This window comes from Lissotriton helveticus, chromosome 4_1 (assembly GCF_964261635.1).
Source record: "Lissotriton helveticus chromosome 4_1, aLisHel1.1, whole genome shotgun sequence".
In the NCBI taxonomy this organism is placed as follows: domain Eukaryota; kingdom Metazoa; phylum Chordata; class Amphibia; order Caudata; family Salamandridae; genus Lissotriton; species Lissotriton helveticus.
The window spans coordinates 1,431,184,916-1,431,200,781 of record NC_136063.1 but is presented as its reverse complement, the minus strand read 5'-3'; the positions used below and the strand labels follow the sequence as shown (position 1 = coordinate 1,431,200,781).

At 44.9% G+C, this 15,866-nt stretch overlaps 1 protein-coding gene across 1 annotated transcript in view; it reads left to right on the top strand.

Moving 5' to 3' along the window:
* Positions 1 to 15,866, top strand: part of KIF13A (kinesin family member 13A) — an 836,323-nt gene that overhangs the window by 233,143 nt on the left and 587,314 nt on the right. The window contains exon 3 of the mRNA XM_078687977.1: positions 8,496 to 8,508. Within this exon, the coding sequence (XP_078544103.1) occupies positions 8,496 to 8,508 (13 nt within the window). The remainder of the gene's footprint in view (positions 1 to 8,495; positions 8,509 to 15,866) is intronic.

The window sequence follows — 15,866 nt, the reverse complement described above, 5'->3', positions numbered from 1 at the left end:
ACTTTGTCTGGACTCTTTTTACAGGCAAAGCAGTGCTTGTATATACAAACATTTCTCACATATCAGTGAACCACAGAAAGCAGTTGTGCACGAAAATCATAGGCATACATAAAAAATACCAAAACTAGTGAAAGGTACAGAAAGAACTGTCTCAGTGAAACCACATAACATTACGAAACTATTTGACTTCAATTTGACGAAAGCCCATTATTATTTTATGTACAAATGTCAGTGATGGTCCTCACATCATTACAACACTCACCCAAACTCACTCTAGTCCTACGGCACTTTCTTTTTTGTTTTTTACACAAATGACCTAACACCAGACAGAGCAGGCCACTAATTTGCTTAGCTCTTTAGACTGTCACGATCGTCAAATTGGCATGAGGACAAAGATGGCTAAACGGACTTTATCGGTGTTCGGACAATATAATCGTCGAACCTGCGACTTGATCGAGCATTAGATCACATCCCACGTCGTAATGAAAACGGGTTCACGGTCGTGCTGACGTCACACATTTTTACAATTACCATACCAGGCTTTTGAATTGGAAATATGGGAACTGTAGAGTAACTGGGAGCCCTGTAGAGCAGTGTGCAATTAATTTGCACTTTTTCAGCTGCTCTCATGGGAAGTTCACCTACTCCACCGATATATGACGTGCAAAGGTCTGGTGACGTGCCTAGGGATCAGGCTTAAAGAGTCTTTTACATTTCAAATACCAATTGTGAATGTTCCCTAATTCGAACATGGCCACTACACCTTTGCAGAGCCCACCTGATAAGAGAGACATCCCCTGACATGGTCATTTCTGTAATAAGCAACTGGCAGGCCTGCCGAGACCTGCTAAAGAAGCAGCATGCCTTACCTTCGCACTGGTAGCCCGCCAGCCCCCAGATGAAGTCCGTGCAGTGGTGACAGAATGTCGGCTTGGTCAGGGTCACTTTCTTGAAGCTGTGTCCTGGGCAGATAAGCACCTGTTGCTGGTGTATGGCCACCGGCGAGGAGGAGGTAGTAGCCTGTGGAGGGTGAGGCGGGGGTGCCGGTGGCTGTTGCTGGGTACGATTTTTGCTTCTGCCAAGCTTTGGGCTTGACGCCGGGCTGCGGTGACCCAGGTTGCCAAAACGGGACCGAGCTCCGTCTGCCATGTCCTCATCCGCAAACCCAGGGGTGCAAACTTATAGCAGGTACAAATTCCTCTGAGAGGAAGCGAATCTGGGTCTCCAATAAATGAGCAGTAAGAAAGAGGCGGTGTTGCCAGGAGATACAGAGACCTGCCTCGGTGGCTCTACAGGCGGGGCATGAGTCCTCCGAGAGCGGCCATCAGATAGTTTGAGGAAGCCCACCCCTGGAGCACCGGTGATCCCTCGGCCTCAGGAGAGGCTATAGGTGCCTGCAGGCTCCCCGGGGAATGCCAGGTGCAGCGGTTGCTGCCTCATCCTGGAGGGTAGGCGCTCTGACAGGTGATCATTTCCGTGCAAGATGTAGAAGAGGTTTCAAATGACTTTCACCTCCTTTCAAGTGTTGGATCCAAACATCCTAATTAAAAAAAAAGGAAAACCGACAGGAGGGGTCCGCAGTGTCTGGCTGAGCTGGCCGGCGGAGCTGCTGCGGCTCCTGTCATAAAGGGTGGGGGCTCTGATGCAGAGCAGAGGATGGTTTCTTCTGCGAGGCGGGGGCTGGGGGTTTGAAGGTAGGGGATCCACGCCTCCGGGGTGGCCACGGGAAAACGCCGGCAATCGCTGGGTGTGTTATTGGTGAACCTTTCCCCGTCGGAGCTGCGGTTGGGACTGCTGAGTGAGCCAGTGTGGGGGCACGTACCCGCAGCACCCCCGGCCTCCACCGATCCTTCAGATGCCAGGCATCAGCCCCTCCTTTTCCTCTAAACCTTACGCAGAGCTGCAGCAAGGAGAGCAGAGGTTCGGGCAGCTTCCGAGGGGCTCTGTCACAATCCACAAGTGGCCAGAGAGGCTCCGAGGTGCACAGTCGCGCCGCCTCCTGGCGAGGGAACCTCGTCCTGCCGCCCATACAGTTAGCCCACATGTGTTCCAAAATGCGGACATACATAATCCACCAGCTCCCTTAAACAAGCACACTGACCTCAGTATCTCTTCAGAATAAAATACCCCCGTCGAGTCAACTCAAGCAGAGAGAGTGGCTGGCAATTCTGAGCCTTATGGATTTCCCGTATTGTTTGTTTAGAAGAAGTGAGTCTGGCCTATTTTTGTAACGCTCAATGACAGTGAGAGAGGAAGGAAAATGTGGCGAGGAACCGCAGAAATGTTGGTATCTCACAGTTCTAGTAACAAGGCGAGGTGCCGTGACAGCGGGAGGGGGGCGGGAACGGGCACACGAACAGCGGGAGGGGGGCGGCAACGGGCACACGGACAGGGGGAGGGGATGGCGGGAACTGGCACACGCTGGTTCAAGACAGCACGGCGGAGGTTCTCAAGTAAGCTACTGCCCGGCCGCCATCTTCAGACAAATGACCAAACCAAACCTTCAAAAAAAAAAAAAAAAAAAACACCGCCCACCGCCGCAATGACGTTGTACAAGGGGCGGAGAGGGAAAAAATCGCCGGAACGCCTACGAATCGCCTCGCACAGTGACGGACGACTCTCTCTTCCAATGGCTAGCCTCCATTTATGGAGCTAGCCAATGAAAGAGAGAGGAGGGACAAAGCCAGTACTGTTGTAACATTAGATTTCGCCTGCGCGAACGCTGCTGCGCAGCGGATCGCCAGGCGAAACCTAAAAAGGAACCGCTTCCACACATCACTACTGTATCACCTTACTTTTAGTAGAACAGTACCAGAATTTCACTGCAGGACTGGTGTTCTTATTTCTGGGTTGGTATTTCCAAGCCGATCCCAACTTTTAGAGAACTAACAATGTCAATGTTGACAAAAGTCAACGCAAGCATTTCTGTCTCTCTTTAAGAGTATCTCAGTTCAAAGCGCTAAGTACGCCATCTAAATACAATTAATATTGCAGAAATTCAAAATCTTCTTTAATTACTAGGATGCCCGTAGGATCAAGTGCCCCCCTTTCCAGGTAGAGGTGCCAAATGTGTCCAGCTATAGAAGCACACATGTACCATTAAACAGAATAGGATTGTATTGCAAGAGTTTTGGTGGGTGTAGAAATGTTAGGCCCAGTGAGGGTGCACAGGTGCAACTGAGGTCAGGAGTGTAGTTCTTCTTAGAGTATTAGGTGAAGTGGAATTAGATTTCTGAGGTGGGAGAGATCCACTGCTCTACAAATGTGAATGCGTTTTTGTACGTCACTCTAGGGGGTTGGGGGGGGGGCATTCTTCTTGCTTGCATGAGGGCCCACTGCACTCTTTTTATACCATTGACTGTCAATAGTGGTAACCGCACAGTACTGTGGTGGTAAAGGGACAGTACCGGGAGCCGACGCGCAGAATGATGGTTGATCATTGCCAGGTTCAGCAATGTTGTGACCTGAGAAGTTAGGGGTCTTGGTGATGCCGACAGTATGAAGGGTGAGACAGGGCTTAATGGGGCAGGCATGTGTGTGTGTGTGTGTGTTAAAGGGACATGGTGCTTGGTATTCAGGTAAGTGACTAAGGCATGTGTGTGTTTCAGTTGTGAGTGACACAGACAAGTGAAAAGAAAACAGTAAATTAGAAAAACAGATTGAGAAATGACATTACATTGTAAGTAACAATGAAAGTTAAAAGGGGGTCCCTTTTCGATGTTCTGATCGATGTGTGAAAGAGCCGGTGAAGCCGGACCTTGACCACTTTCTTCAGGGCCCGATCTGTGTAATTCTCTTTCCTCATCCCTGTATGTTATGTGGGAATGACATTGTATTTACCGTTGATGGCAAACTTCTCATTGTTAGGAGGCGCATCTCTCTCCTCTCCTTAATTTACAGGAGGCTGCACAATGATGTACAAAAACCATCTACGCATTCTACTTATTTTCGTGTCAAGGAGTCTCCACTATCTCACTTTTGGGAAGTTTTTAGTGAGCTGTTCATAAACCGGGTTCAAGCAGTTTACTTGTAGACAGGGGATGAGAATGTCTGAGGTGATTAAAAATACGGCAGGTGTATGATGTTTCATTCTGATTCTCTGCCTAGAAAGGTGTGTTGCCATTAAAAACAACCTGATGCAAATGACATCAGCCCCCTGCCTCTGTTTATGCACTCTGTATAATGGTTGTGTAATTGTTTGTTTTGATTATTTCCCAGGGTATTTGATGTGACTTTTGTTTTTTTATGTTTGAGTCTCTAAGAATTTGGGGCAGTGACATTACTTTCATAGGCCTGCTTTTGAGTAGTTGCAGTGAGTTGAGTCTATGTGGAAAAAGACTGCTTGGGCGTGTTCGTCTTCAGTGAAAGGAAACTCTTGAATAAAACCAATACCAAGGTTGTGTCCTATGAGGACACATGGAACCAGGCCAGGAGGAGTTGATGTGTCAAAAGAAGTGCTAGAGTGTGTGAATTGTAAAGATAGTGACACATGATCTACGTTGGCTTTAATGTAGTTTGTTTTGTAGCCACAGTTAGATGTTTAGGGTTCACCAATCTGTGATACTGAAACTAGATGGACAGTTTTTTTCTGGCAATTTTATATTTGGTGAAATAGAAGAACAAATAGATGCTTGCACGTTTTTGTTGTCCATAAAAAAAAAGCACAAGGCAATTTGTAAAATCCAGTTTTCAGTAGATTCCGAACCCTTGCGTGACTAAATGTTTTAGGGTGACACGCTAGAACCTTACCTGTCAATGTGATTTTTTTTTATAGCATTACTATCAGTAGATATATTTTAGGGCACAAATTGGGAGGTAAATTAAGAAGAAAGCAAAAAAGAGCAAAACCTAATAAAAGTATGAAACTAAATACTGTAGCATACAATGAAAACAAAACCAGAATATATACTGCACGTGGTTTTAGGGCATCAGGCTTTATATGACAACTAGAGAAAGAGGGAAGAAAGACTGTTTAACATACTTCTCTTAAGTAAATCTTCACCGTTTATCAACATTTTCCTTGCCTCGATACTTAGCTACATGAAAGGATATCTTGCAAACAGTAGGTCTTGTTTAACTTTAAATAACATCAATGCTTTTGATGGTAATGAACTATAAATATAAAAAACATTCACGATGTGTAAACATCTATACATTTCAGCAAGATAGTTGCAGGGCATCCTATCACTGATGTGTGGAGTGCCAGGATGTTGGTATACAAGGGTGTCAAAACAAATAGGCTTTGGTTGGTGAGTTTGATCTTCTCTTTAATAGCTAGTAGTAACCACTAACCCCTAGTAGAATGAATTTCTTTAACATTACATTCAGCGAGGAACATTTTAAAAGAAGCTATTGAAAACTGCATTGCATAAAATATGGGGTTCAGCGTCCTGCTGTAACAGGACAGATCAAGAAACAAGAGTATGAGCTACTAAAGTGACCCATGTATCTTGTAACGTTAGAACGTTTCTGTGGCACCGTCATGGTGAATGATGAGAGGAAAAAATCTCAAATATATCCTTCATACTGTACAGTGATAACATCCTTGAAGAGGTTAAAAAGTTCTATGGAATGGAGCATATAGATAATAAAGTACTAATGTGGTAAATTGGACTAGACAGCTAGATTACAATTTTGGGTACAGGTGATTTACTTGAGTTTTCAAGGTACCTTTAGGAAGAATGTGATTTGGAACGGTGTAACAATATTAACACCGTTGTGCCTGTATTGTGGTGGAACATTGTACATTAGAAGGTTATTTATATTTGATGATACATTTGTGTCTGTGGGCTTTAGGCGTAGATACACTTTGCATCAATTTGAGTCCAGGTAATGGGTTCTGACGCAATTTGTCTTTTTCTGTACATTTGACAAATAAAACGTGTGGCCCCAGTTACGATGCGAGTTCTGTGTCTTTTCTCTCTCAGAAAGGACTTGTATATCCAACTCTTTTATAGTCATATAGTTTACCTTCTGTACTTGAAACGCATTTACTAAGTATTGGATTTCCACTTTCTATATTCTTAAAATATTGTCTGGACACCGAGTGTTGGGGCTACAACAAAGGGATCACTGTAGCTATTTAAACAGTGTTGCTGGCTTCTCAACTTTAGTGTTCTCTGTTCTTGGAGCAGGGTGTATCCACTATATGGAGGTTGGGGGACATGTAATCTGTCCTTTCCCACAACCTGCTGTTGCACTAACTAGAATTACAGTGGTGATGTGTCTCCTCACTCCTTATTGATCCCCCAAATTCTTTCTTTTGTTTGGTAGGTGTAAAGGGTGGGAGGGGAATGTAGGGGTGTCATTACATACAAAGATTTATATGTGTCTCGATCGGACAATGAAAAGTCTCGCTCGGACAACGAAAAAGTGTGACTGACATACACTGTCACCTTTATTCTGGTGCATTTTAGTAGAACATTTAAAAAAATGACGTGTGCACGGATTTCAGTCGGACTCAACTTGTTTCGCATACCTTGTGTTCTTTATGAAAGATTAGTCAGGCCCGCATAGCGAGGACACAAATATGAGGTGTCAATCTGAAAGAGTTCTCCCCATTACCCGTATTCAGTTTGTCACCACCTGCAGTAACATTCTAAACACATGACGCTTTTCAGTTTGAACAAACTATTATGTTGTGTTTTAAGACAGTCCCATCTCCATCGAACATAGGACATAATATCCTTGGCAGTATATTATCATTGTATCATAATAGTACATCTCAGCTCTCCGATGTGTCTGTAATTGATACAGAAAGCGGATTGTTACTGAAAGCGTGCCATTTGTGAAATTTACAAATTACCTTGCGTTGTCACCCCAGGAGAACACAGCAATGCCTGGTGATATTACGTAATGGCCTTCTATACTGGATGACTCAAACGGTTAGCTCTTCTTAATAACAATGGTTTCTGTAATACCATAACAGGGATAATTAAATATGAATTGTACCCCACAATTAGGAGGCTTTCAGTCCGTTCTAAAGCCCCTGCTATTATCTGCCAAAAAAGACCAGAAATTCCCCCTTGCAATACCTTATAAAGCTCACTACAGTTTTACTGAAGGAGGAGCAAAATGCAACAATCTTCAATATTAAATCAACTCGAAAAATTGTGTATCACAAAGTGCAATTTATTCACTTGTTTTTCCAGAACGTTAAAAAAAATCTATAATAAATGCGTTATCTCTATTTCTAATACAGCATTAAAAAAAGTCCACATGGTAATCCAATTGTGATTTATAAATTGATCGCACACAGCTTTGAAATTCGATGTGTGCATCCCTAACATCGAACGTCAAAGGCTGTGTTTTGTTATGCTCAACTTATAATTTATAATTGTGTATTGGTTTGCAATATAGACTTTGCTTTCATTGCTGTACTAGAGAGATGTTTGTGTAGTATTAGAGAGATGAGTGTATTTTTTATGGTACATACATTAAGTACTTGATTTAATATTTAGAATTGTTGTATTTTATCCTCCCTGAGAAAAACGACAGTGTACTTTTTTAAATAACTGAATTGCCAGTCAAACATATACTGAGCTCAGAGTTTATCTTGTTACCTATGATGAAAGTCTGAGGCAGGCTTTCTGAGATTAAAACCCTCGACCCTTCAGTTACTTAAAAATAAAAAATGTGCCTGAAACAGACTCTTGAGTACCACCCTTCCTCCTGATTTCTCTACAGATACTCATGAACAATAGGTGCTCTTTTTCCTGCTGTCATTCTTTACCTCACGACTGGGGGTACAGCATTGCGAATACCTCTAAAAACTGATTTCCTAATAAAACTCCCACTCCACTATCATTCCTCCAATAACCACCCCTTGAACATAATTCATGCATCTCCCCTAATGTTCACAGTACTAAGAGAGAAAACGTGTTCTGCCGATCAGTATACAGAGCAGTATACTTTGGAATGCTTTAGGGACATCAGTGAGTGCTTCACACATGTATGTAATTTCCAAGAGAAACCCGAAAACAGCATTGTTCAGTGACTCTTCACACAACCAGTTTATGCATGTTTAGACTGATGCCCACTCACCAAGTGGCACATATTGTGCCCATGAAGAATTCAGCAGGACTGAGCGCCTTGCTGATTGGAACTGTACTTTTTCTTTAAAATTCCAAGTCAGTTGTTAATAGAAACAAATGATGGACTCAGCGCTGCAAAGTTCCCAGAATGTGACGTGCATGCTCTATAAAACATCTTCATAAATAAAAATAAATTAAATTTCTATAGATGTGAAAGACTGTATTCTTGGACTACAGACGTTTATGTTATGGTATGGTTATATGTATTTTTGCCTTTAAGGCAGTGATTTATCATAGCAGAGCTATTTGATTAAACATCTATGAAAGTACTGACTGCACCATGTAACTTTTGAAGTATCAGACATTGACTGTGTGTTTCTCTTTTTCCTTCTCTATTTTGTTATCTTATGGCATGGCTGATGTTCCAAACTACATCGTTGCGGTTGACTTTCGATCTTCAAGGAAACCACCCAAGGCAAGTTGTTTTTTCATTGCTTCTTGGGCACTTCTTGTTTGAAAGTTTCCTATCTCTGCGGAAATTATACTTTGTTTGAGGTTGAATATCCAGTAGCAAACACATGGGTGTCAATACGAGCTGGGATACATTTTAGAGTCAGTGAGTGCTGGGAATTAATGGATTGGACTCAAAGAGGTGCGTTTGTTTACTTGAGAACTAGGATATTAGTAGCGGACTAAATGGCGTCTACACGTGCTAATGAACTGAACAGCCAGCTACTTATGACGGTCACACCATTCCATTCTTCTCCTCTCCCACCCTCCCCTATCGAAAGTACATTAGTATGGTTGTTGTCTCCTTTTTTTTTTTTTTACTCCACACAAGACTGATAACGTTGGAGAATTTATTTTGAGTCTCAAGTGAAGAGGAGCCCATGACCACGTTTTCGCACGTCCGGAGCAGCAGTCAGAATGAAAATTCTAACCCTAACTCCCAGCAAACAAGAACCTGGCACGTGGGCAAACATAAAAAGAAAACAACTCTTATAACTACTTCAGTGCATCTTGTGGTGCAGCATCCTCAAACATATGTAGAGCCCTTTCTAAAATCAAATTGAGTTCTCTGACAGTCTGCAAAATTTAGAACATCATCCTGAAAGGCTTAAACCCCAAGAATTCTAGACAAGATGGTATCCATTAATTATTGGATAACGCTTTTGCAGAAGTTAATCAGAAGTGCATACGTAGGAAGTTGCAAGCACCAGAGTTATAAATGTTGTACAGTTGTGACTCGGCAGCAAGTGGAATCTGGTGGTATGCTGATTTAAGTTTTAGCAAAGAAAACACCTTTGACCCCCCTTATTTGAAGTGCGTAAATCCACACATGGACTGATTGCACCAGTTTTTATTTCTGACAATTACAATCCGACTGACCCAGTCAGAGGGTTCTGTGGGTTGAATTACCTTCTCTGTGCATAATGTGTCCAACAAAAGTTTTAACCCCGTCGTAATGCTCATGGGAACCGGTCTCACGTTGTGTCCAACAGAGCTAGTCGTCTGTTTGAGCTTTATACAGTGTTGTTCAAATTTTGTGGTTTCCTATTTTGTCAGACAAAGTAGGCAGAAATTTGGAAATTACATTCCTTATCAACAAATCCTCTGAGATTTAATAAAGGCTATGTAGCTGTCAGCAACAACAAGTTTTACTGAATCTGGAATTAGCATGGTGCCTTCCTGGCTTGGTCTTGCCAGCCAATAGTGTTTCTCCCTTTTACTACAACATACATTTTTGCAATTACTTTTTTTACACAAACAATTAAGGACCTCAACAAAGTACCTTAACATATCTATATCTTGTCCCCCGAAAGCCTTGAGGTTGACATCAGACTCAGATAAAGGGGGCTTGTTCCATCTTTGCTTGTACAGCGAATCCGATATGATCGTGATTGGTGACCCTGAATCTGCCATCATGGTTACTGATGGATCACCAATGAGAGCCTGACACATAGGCCCTTTGGCTTTGCCTGTGGTATTGTTCTTGCAAGTAAATGTTAATACCACTTTAGACAAATCCATGGAGCATTGCTCAGTGTCTAATTCAATGCTGTTAATCCTAAATTGAGCTTTAAAGTTTCTTCACATACCTTTGAAATGTCCAATTTTACTACATCTGTTGCACCTTTTTTTGACTGATGGACATGTAGGACCATTAACTAAATGTGTTTTGGATTAATAACGGTAGCATACACCAGAGTTTTTCTTTTGAGGACATTTTGTACCTTTGTTCTTTGCATAAATGGCAGTAGTGCTGTCTGCCTCTCAGTGTAAATCCACCGTAGAGACACTTTGTACTAAGGTATCAGTAGCAATGAGTTTACTAGAAACAATATACCTCTCAATGCCTTTTGCAATATTGATTACCTCAGACAAGCTTGGGTTCCTATAAGTCAACAGTCTTTCTTGGACTCTTTTCAAAGCACAGCTGTAAACTGAACAAATTGGTCCCTGATGCAAATGTTGAAAAGTTGCCACAATTACAGGAAGAGGCAAGCTTTCACAGAGCGGAGATATATTCCTCAAACCTTGCATTTAAAGAAATGTAAACGTTGTAATAAGACACTGGGCTTTTAAAAAAATGTGTTGGACAACCTCGCTACTGCTTATGTGTATTTGTTCCAAGTGCCCATACTGTCTGATGGAACATCACGTTCAGGTAGGTTGTCAAATATTTGTTGCCCTTTATGTCCTAGATGACTAAACAGAAGTGCCATTTTTCTTTTGAAATCAAATTTTGTTGCAATTTTGACTATCATATAATTTTCTAAATTACGAAAGCATTGTTTCTATTCAATGGGTGGTTTACCTGGATTCTGTAGAAAAGGTGCAATTTATGCATACTAGGGAATGTTTGTCAATGCCATGGTAACGCGGTACTATATATAATACTTGCAGACAACACTGTTAAAGGGTTACTAAAAAGATAAATAGGTACTATTAATTGTTGTATGACCGGTATTGCATTACTCTAAATATTGGCAGAAAATTCTACAAAATAAACTGTAAAAATAAAGCAGAAAATACACCAAAAAAACTCGAATGTCAATCGCCAAATGTTAAAAAGAATATGCTGCAAATAAAGCAATCTGAACAGTTGGAACACAATGTCAATTGTGGTAAGCGTGTGGAAAACGTAGCTGCTTTAATTAAGGTTACAATACCTCGCAAGGTGTGCCTATTTTACCAAAGGTTCCATATTTAATGCATGTGTTATTATGCTTAACAAAGTAAATGCTGTGACTGGCTGCGAGATTAACCACTTGGGCGCTGATGACGAGCTCAGCTCGTCATCAGTTGCGCCACTCGCACGCTGATGACGAGCTGAGCTAGTAATGTAACGCGGCTTTTTTGAAAAAGCCGCGCAGCGCGAAAAAAGCCGCCGCACGCATGCGGTTAAAGGTGTGCCTGTCACTGAAATCCTTCCAATGGTAAGTGCTGTAATAGGCTTCAAGATTAAAGTTGTGCCTGTCACCGGAATCCTTATGATATGTGGTTGTGTGAACGCACTGCAACAGAATTACTAGGGTTGTTACCTAAAATGGCGCCCACATTACTTCTGCGCGTTGAGGCGGCATGATGCAATAAAACCTCTGCGTGCCCAAGCACTGTAAGGAATAATGTCCATTCAGCTGTTGATGCTGCCGATGACATTCATGTGTGCATATGCAGACCACAAGTTCTCCTGAGCATACACCCCGGTCACACACTTTCAGAGCTGGTCAGCCTCTGCCTGAACAGGAGCAAAAAGGGCAACACTCCAACACCTAACCAGGAAACAACGGCCTGCAGGCAACAATCCAAGTATGAATCTGGTGGCAATCAAAAAAGTCGGTGGGCTCCCTACAGCAATCTGCCTGTCGCTAATATATGTTGAGTGCAGTAAAAGGAGGAGACAACACAGAAATTACGGGGGATAGGGACTTCCCTGTGTGTTTATAGATGATCTTTCTGTCTGTCTGGTGGGTCTATGTATCATACACGCGTTTTTCTTTTTCTGATTGGCCGGTATTTTGTGAGTTTATTTATAATAGTACAGAGTGTGCGGCAGTATGCTGGACAACGTGTACCTTTTTGTGTAGCCAGTGTTTCATGGGCTGTATTGCAATGAAGGACATGTGCTTCTTGGCCCCTGTTTGAACTGTGAAATACAGTAATAGTCGGCCTCAGGAGGCCTGCATGTCTCAGGACCCTAAAGCTACTGCATCGGCTGCAGTAATGGTAGCTACACCTTAAAATGTACCTCATGCAGAGAACACATGGACATCAAATGTTTTTAGAGGTTGGGCGGGGGTATGCTGAGATGTTGCTGTCGATTGCTGGTTAATTATGGGTCTGCTGCTCCTCTGATACCTGGTGGTGGTGTATGTTACTGACCGCACCTCTTGGCCCTCCAGAGCCACTCGCATGATGCCATATCTCTCAATCTGCCACCCCATTCAGCCAAATATTTTCCAAACTATGACAGCAATACCAGACAGGATCCTCGATCAGGTAGTGCCTGCAGTACCCAATCTGGTGCCTGTGCCATAAGAAGATGAGTCCGAGAGGTGCCTTAATCCCTCCCCATGACCCAAGGTCTCCAATATCCTTCACCTTCTACTTGTGGTTGTTCCCTCCCATTTAGGCTAGTGCTTTGAATATGAACCAAGGCCTGCTGTCAGCCCCGTAAGTCTTCAACGCTGGGCGCATAAGTGGAACAGTTTATTGCATATTTCAGATCGTCCATCTTCCTCTCTTCCCGCGTTGTCCATCTCCACTCGAACACTAATGAATTTTTCAAACCATATAAAGGAAATTGAGCAACTGATTAGTAATGCTTTATCCACGAAAAAATAACCTCCAAGTTGTACACCTAGTAATTCATAATCATTTAGGTGCACTGACTAAAGACATAAAGCAGATTTTATCTCGCATTTGGTCAATAGTGCCCCAACTCTTTAACCCCTTCCATGCTCATGACGTATCCACTCCGTCACGAGCCACGGACGCGCTGTGCTGGTGACGGAGTGGTTCCGTCACGGCGCGGCCGACCCGCCCACGCTGATGGAATTCTGCGCCTGCGCGGCAGTTTTATTGAGCGGGCGGGGCCGTGACGTCACAAGCACAGCACGCTCGTGACGGAGTGGTTCAGTCACGAGCATGGCAGCACCGCGCGGCACCCCCTCCCCCCAGAGCCGTGGCGGAATTACCGTCGTGGCCAAGGGGTTATTTAACTCAGAGGTGTTGTCCACTACGGCCTATTTGACAGATCTCAATTAATCCAATATATTTTTTTTTTTTGAAGACCTTTATTTGCATTATTAGGTTATACATGTATGGGCCTACAACCAATCCGGCCGGCCACAAGTCAAAAACGATCAAGAATCAAAATAAGCGACACAAGGCCAGTTGGCAGGCAAGCAAACATAATTGGACAATGCTAGAGACGGGATAAGCGGCAATAACGGCCCAACATCAGGATCAGTGAGGTCTATTTTATAATAAGGGGACAAGGCTCATGACTGACTCACAAATACGGAAAAACTCAAAAACAGGATTACACCCATGCCAAAACGAGAGGAGGGGGGAAGGGGTGAGGGGGAAGAGGTTGTAAGGGCACGATATGACCGTAGCACAAAACAATCTCAAAATATAGTGGAGAAGCATACAAGTGCTACCAAGATCTCATGACCCCCACCCAATAACACGCTAACGGAGGCAAGGGGAGCGGGAAACTGTACGAATCGAGTCCACGTCTTTCAATACGAGCCTGGGAAAAAGGGGGAGGGGGGGGGGAAAGGGAGGGGGAGAAGGAAAGGGGGGGGAAAAAATAGGAAGGAAACAAGGGGAAAGAAACCAAAAAGGGACAGAAAGGGGGGGGAAAGGAAGGGAGAAGAACAAAAGAAAGAAAAAATAAAAGGAGAAACACAATCGTGCGAGATGGGCGCCACCCCGGGCCAGGCGACCCACAGCTAATAGTACAGAAGAAATTGGAAGCTGGCGAAAAGAAGGGTATGGCAGTTACGACGAAGCATCGAAACCGAGAAAAGTGGCATAGCAACAGACCCCAACCCACCCATGCTTGAGAAGCGAGGACAGAAGCGGCACCGCTATAAAGGGATAGAAAAGGGCCATAGAACCAAAAGAAAACATCTGAAAGACCCCACCCACCCGTCCCACCCCGCACCCCTGCAGAAGGCTACGGCCTACCCTCCAAACAGCGTGCCTGTCGCCCTAATCCGAAACCCGAAATATAGTGAAAAGAAAGGTAGAGGAAAAAGACAAAAAGAGGAGAAAAGGAAATACAAAACAAAAAGAAAATATGAGGGAGGAGCCAGAGGATATGAGCAAACCCATTTGGCCACGACCCACCCCCGACCAACAAATGAAGAAGTATCAAATCAGTTCTACACCTTCACATACAGCACACACAACCACAGGGAGGGGGAGGGGGGAGAGAGATTGTAACGTTTCACCGTGTCGGGAGTACAAACATCAATACAACGAGCAGGTAGACCAGCAGACTATCATGTCGTGCAACTCACCCCCAACCCTTCCTGACCACGAAACCAACCCAATAAAGGATAATGTGGAGCGTACCACCCAGCACAAAAGAATCGTAACGTAGTCCAGAGTCACGGCAGTGATATAAATCAGGTAGAGCCTTCGTACGGAGGGAATACAAAAAGTCAATTAAACAAGTCAATTGTAGCAGTAACGACAGGGCAAGCAACGGCAAGCCGGAGTCCAGGTGCGCAATCCGACAATACAAAGGTACCCCTCCAGAACAAAAGTTCGAATCCAACGTAGCGGGAGCAAACAACGGCTCACCATGAGTTCCAGGTACCCGGGAAGGAGCAGATCTCCGCGTCGTGTGGAAGTCCTCGAAATCCAGGCGGCGAGGAAGCAAAAGATCAAAAGTCACCGGCCCATCAAGCGGCCGAAGAACAACAACAGCAACTCCTGGCGCAGCCGAAGGGGGCGAAGCAATGGCGGCATCAGGACGACAGGGGTGCATGAAAGAGCAGCGGCCCAAAATGGCGGCGAGCCGCATGTGGTCGGTAGAGGCACCGGGGGCCAAGACAGCGTGCAATGACATCAAGGCGTCCAGGACATCTCCGGGCGTGGGCGCCCGAGCACACACCCAGGCCTCCGCACAATCCGGCCGGTAAGGAGCGTCGGTGCAGAGCGGAGCACTCCCCACGTTGTCGGCAGCCATCTTGTGAGTTTCGCCGCCCCACACTCCACCGTGGGCCCCCAAACAGTTCCCAAATGTAGGACTTTACAGACCTCCGGAGGTTCCCAACAACGGCCTCACCGGCACAGGTAGGGCGAGCGCCCGATGGGGGGGGGGGTCCCCTCCAAACAGTGGCAGGCCCCACAGGCGAGAGCCAGGCGCGGGGTCCAGGACCGCCGACAGGACAAAGGCGAAGGGACCCCTTCACACGGTCAGCCCCCAACACATCTCGTCCCCCTCCAGCTGCACGGCTCAGTCATCGGGGCCGGTCCAGGATCTCCGGGGCACACGCACAACGGTTCCCACCAGTGGCTCACTTTCGCGGCCGGGGCCGGCAATCTCTTCTCCGCCGGTCGGGTCCCGCAGGAATCTCTTCTCCGCCGGTCGGGTCCCGCAGGCGAGGTCCCGGTCTCGAGTGCCCGGAGGCCTCAATCCCACCGAGGGCACAGCTGCGGATCCACAGCACACAGGGACCTCCGGACCAGACGGTGAGTAAGAGTGGGTCTTTAAAGTTCGAATTCTGTATGGAAGTAGCGTCGCAGTGCAGGATATATGGCAGGATAGTCGAAGTTAGCCGGAGGGCCGACGGAGCCGAGCTAAAAGGC